This window comes from Sinocyclocheilus anshuiensis, unplaced genomic scaffold (genome assembly GCF_001515605.1).
Source record: "Sinocyclocheilus anshuiensis isolate Anshui unplaced genomic scaffold, SAMN03320099.WGS_v1.1 scaffold1453, whole genome shotgun sequence".
NCBI lineage: Eukaryota > Metazoa > Chordata > Actinopteri > Cypriniformes > Cyprinidae > Sinocyclocheilus > Sinocyclocheilus anshuiensis.
The window spans coordinates 721,334-726,142 of record NW_015549558.1 but is presented as its reverse complement, the minus strand read 5'-3'; the positions used below and the strand labels follow the sequence as shown (position 1 = coordinate 726,142).

At 37.4% G+C, this 4,809-nt stretch overlaps 1 protein-coding gene across 1 annotated transcript in view; it reads left to right on the top strand.

Annotated features, from left to right (window-relative positions):
* Positions 1–822: 822 nt before the first annotated feature.
* The window catches only part of LOC107656990 (major facilitator superfamily domain-containing protein 4B-like), a 9,133-nt gene continuing 5,146 nt past the window's right edge, over positions 823–4,809 (top strand). The window contains exons 1-6 of the mRNA XM_016444960.1: positions 823–1,052; positions 1,995–2,193; positions 2,916–3,149; positions 3,227–3,377; positions 3,871–4,001; positions 4,090–4,263. Coding sequence (XP_016300446.1) covers positions 823–1,052; positions 1,995–2,193; positions 2,916–3,149; positions 3,227–3,377; positions 3,871–4,001; positions 4,090–4,263 — 1,119 coding nt within the window. The remainder of the gene's footprint in view (positions 1,053–1,994; positions 2,194–2,915; positions 3,150–3,226; positions 3,378–3,870; positions 4,002–4,089; positions 4,264–4,809) is intronic.

The window sequence follows — 4,809 nt, the reverse complement described above, 5'->3', positions numbered from 1 at the left end:
TTTTAAAACAAATAGTTTTTTTAATAATTAAAAAAACAATAAAATTAATGTAATTATCTTTAATTAAAATATTTGCTTTATATTCTGCAGAATAAATAAAGTCATGCAGATTTGAAACTAAATGAGGGTGAGTAAATGATGAGAGAATTTACATTATTGCTTTAAAGGAACACATATAAACATACAGGTCTTCACCAGGACCGTATAAGCATAGGTTTTGATGTTTCAAACAAAGCCTTAGAATGGGTTCATAAGCCATTGTTTAACAAGTACTATATATAAGTAACACTTTGTAAATTTACAAAGCTAATGATTGTCCTGTTGGCTCTCTGGATTATTTTGTAGAATAAACATGAATCAATGACTTAAGCCTTGAAACATTGCATTGATACCGACTTGAAGAGCCAACAATATAGTATTTATAACCAACCTTTTGACATTTTTTCCTTGTAGGTGTTGAGATCATGCAGACATAATGTCCCATAAAACATGCTGATGTGATATTAAGTGGTCCAGTTATGTTCAGATTATCACATTCTGATCCACGACTCTCATTGAGAATCAAAATCATTGACAGTTCAGCTGAAAATCATTGACAGTTTCGAAGAGCGCTGTTGAGAGATGATTTCTAGGCATTAACTTCAGAAGCATTGCACAAAGGTTCATGAAACGGGAGGAATGAAGGAATATAAAAGCGGGAAATGATCTATTCTGTGATCTGTCACCTAAGCAAATGATCTGAAACCCACTGAAAGAAACTTCTAGACACCAGGACTCAAAGAACTACAGCTGTGATTGGAATTGGTTGGAGATTTTCACGCTATGTTAATTGAAGAGCATATATTAACACTTTTCAGAAGGAACTGTCAATATACACTGACATACTGGAGTGTGTTCTTCAGCTTTGGACTGAGCATAGCCTTTCTGGGGCCTACGATCCTAGATCTGAAATGCCAGACTGGCTCCACGTTACAGGAGATCACCTGGGTGTTCTTCTCCCAGCAGCTCTGCCTGCTCATAGGCACCTCGACTGGAGGAGTTTTCACAAAAACGTGAGTCTCTGCTGGAAAAGAGTCCACTAAAGATGGACATCTTGCAGGTGACCGTGATTTCACCAAGTACAACATGTTCCTGGATCAACAACCTTGTTGATCCTGGAAACAACATTCCAATTAACCAATCAGAATTGAGGGATAGCTTTTCAGGAAATATCTGTTTTAGGCTTACGATCAGGGTTAGGTGCGTCTACACCCTTGTTAATCAGCTATCATTTCACACTGATTTTAGGAATAAATGATGGGTAGGGTTAGGTTTAGGGGTAGGGATTGGGTTTAGTCTATATTTTTGGACAGTAATGTTGATCCTGGATCAACAAAAGATGTTTACCATTTGGTGTGAAAAATGTCATTTTAATTGTAATTTTTCTTCATTCATAAAAATATGTTTTTTATTTTTATCATTGTTGTTATTATTATTATAAACAAATAAAAATAAAATACAAAAATAAAAATGACTAAATAAAAACAGTATATAAATCACCCATCACTTTTGTAATATTTGACTGTAAAATAAAAGATTTAAGAAAAATATTTAAGTATAATATTTAATATTTATTTAAGTCTTAATATCTCCATTTTCAAATGTTAAACCTTCAGACTTTTATTTGGATGGGAAAAAAGCAGGGAGACTGCTCTTTTATATGTAAGAACACAGTGCTGCGCTTCGCTCTGAAAAATGCAAAGCATATCTTTATTTTGATTAATCGTGCAGCACTACTTCTGACTAGCTGTCAGACACATGAAAGCACATAAATAAGATACAATTTAAGACTCTCCATGAAGTGCAGATGAACATCATGTTGTGGTATATCAAATGGTGTGCTCAGTGCTCACTAAGCTGTCTTGATACCGATATTAAACATGAAACAAAACAAGTTTGAAATAAACATGTTAGAGATAATTAACAGATCCAAGCTGTTTTCCTTGTGTTCTCAGGTTGTTCAGGGCCCTCATCGCTCTCTTCTTCTCCTCCCTCATCATCTCTGTGGTTTTTGCCATCATCCCACTTTGCTATAATGTGCTGTTGCTGGCGGTTGCTATGGCAGTGTCAGGCCTGGCGATGGGCATCATCGACACTATTGCAAACATCCAACTGGTGTCCATTTATAAGAAAGACTCTGCTATCTTTCTACAGGTGAGGAAAGACATTTGTCTTCATATATCTCACTCAGGAGAGGTGCTAGTCCATACATACATTTACAGGGTTTATTTCAACTAGTTGTATTGGTATGAAAGGGTGTTTGTTTTATTTTACTTGTTTGTTGGTCAGTGATGGTCCTGTATAGTAGAAAAAGATGTAGCATAATTCAAATGGAATTATTTGAAAAGAAAACAAGACATGTAAGAAAGTGTCTAAAACCTCACAAGGAGGTGCTCCTGGTCAAATTCTACACCCCAAAAAATAAAAAAAAAATAATAATGTTTTTCGAAAAGAACAGAAAATCTATCTCCTCCTGTCCTCGTCCTGTTAATATTTAATTACAGAATAAAGTAGTAAATAAATAAATAAAAACCTCAATCTCAGTCTACCTCCAAATTTTCATTATTGTAATGCAAAATACAGTGTCTTATATCTTATATAATAAGAATTATCTTAAAAGAACAGAAATACTAAATGCATACTGAAAATTGTGGTGATGTGGTTAATTGTCCTAGTATAAATGTCACAAAATAAAAAAATAGTACCATATTTTTACATTTTTTAATGAAAATATGCTTTTTTTTTTTCTTTTGGTTTTAGGGAGGGGAATGCAGTTTGGATAGGGGCATTAGTTTATAAATAATTTGATTAAATTAACACCTTAAACTGACAGCTTTAAATGGAGTCTCTTGTCTGTGTCTTCACTTTCTTTTCAGGCACTGCACTTCTTCATTGGGCTCGGTGCTCTGGTGAGCCCCCTGATTGCAGACCCTTTCATATCAGAGCACTGCCTGGCCAGTAATAGCACAGAAAATGCCACAGAGATAATTCACCACTTCAGATCCAGCTTCAGGTCACCTGTAATCCACACTGAAAATTCCCCGCACTCAGAGCCGGTGGAGGAGAAGGCCAACGTGGCATACGCCTTCTGGATCATGGCTCTCATAAATGTAAGCTGATGCATAGCCTTGTGTGTGGTGTAGAAAAGGTCTTGGATCTCTGAGATCGCAGTGTTTTTCTCTCCTAGTTGCCTGTGCCGATTGCGGTTTTTGTGTTGATGTACCAAGAGAAGCTGCTCCCCTTCTGCCCAAACAGCACACGACTGTTGGACAAAGATGAGCTGGCCATGGAGACTAAAGCACCAGAAGGCACAGAAATGTCTGAACCAGACGATACAGGTACAAGTGAACAGCAGTATAAATTTAACGTAATTTATTCCTGGGATGGCAAAGCTGCAGTCATTACTCCAGTCTTCAGTGTCACATGATCCTTCAGAAATCATTCTAATATGCTGATTTGCTGCTCAAGAAACATTTATTATTATTATTATCAATGTTGAGAACAATTTAAATGTTTTTGTGGAAACCCTTTTTTTCAGGATTCTGTGATTAATAGAAAGTTTAAAAGAACAGCATTTATTTGAAATAGAATTATTTTGTAAACAGTAAAAATGTCTTTACTGTCCCTTTTGATCAATTTATTGCATTCCTGATTAATACAATTATTAATTTATTTCAAAAACATTTCTAGACCCTTTTAAACTTTCAAACAGTAGTGTAGATGATTGAAAGTAACATTTAAAACCATTTATGCAATCAAACTTCTGACTCAAAACATTGTAGTTATTGAGGTACGGCTTTTTGTTCCCTTTTTTTATTATGGTCCCCTTAGGTTTTCATCATGCAGGACATGGAAACATCTTCAGCTGCTGTATGAATGGAAGCCTGAGTGGGTTACCAGTCACGTTTTTTGGTATCCACATCTTAGGCAGTATGTTGCTGTTCATGACGGAAGGCATTATGGTGAGTGAGCTCAATGAGGCTAATTATTTTTATGAATATTTTTGAGAACTTCAAGTTAATATTCCTGACTACTGAACCTCACTTTTAGGGGGTCTATGCCGGTTTTGTTTACACGTATGCTGTTTCAGCTCCCATGTTGCTGCACTCTAAAATGGCAGCATACCTGAACTGTATCTTCTGGGCAGCCGTCACTGCTGGACGACTGGTGTCCATCCCGCTATCATACCGATTCAGACCTGTGCATCTGCTTGGCGTGAACCTGGTAATCTCTTATGAAACACTGTAATACAGTATAGCTGATTATCACTATTTAGAGAGCACACATTCACCCAAACTACCTGTACGTTTTTACCATCTGTAACGAATCAATCCACTGAAGGCGAGTTGAAGTGCGAACCCAAGTGCAGTTTATTTACAGTGTGATCCAAGAAGGAGAGTTGAAGTGAGAACCCAAGTGCAGTTTATTTACAAGTGATCCAAACATCCAAACAATAATCTGAGACTTGACATGAACAGACTTGACGAGGCATGAACAGACTTGACTTGAACAGACTTGACATGGCATGAACAGACTAGACTCACCGACAGCGGGTTGCAACATGACCAAGACTATGGGAACATAGGTTCTGCAGCGGATTCATGCACAGGAAAGGCTCTTGGTGCAGACTCATGGATAGGAAAGGCCTCAGGGACAGACTCATAGGCAGGAGAGGCCACTGGGGCAGATTCATGGACAGGAGAGGCCTCCAGGGCAGATTCATGGACAGGAGAGGCCTCCAGGGCAGATTCATGGACAGGAGAGGCCTCC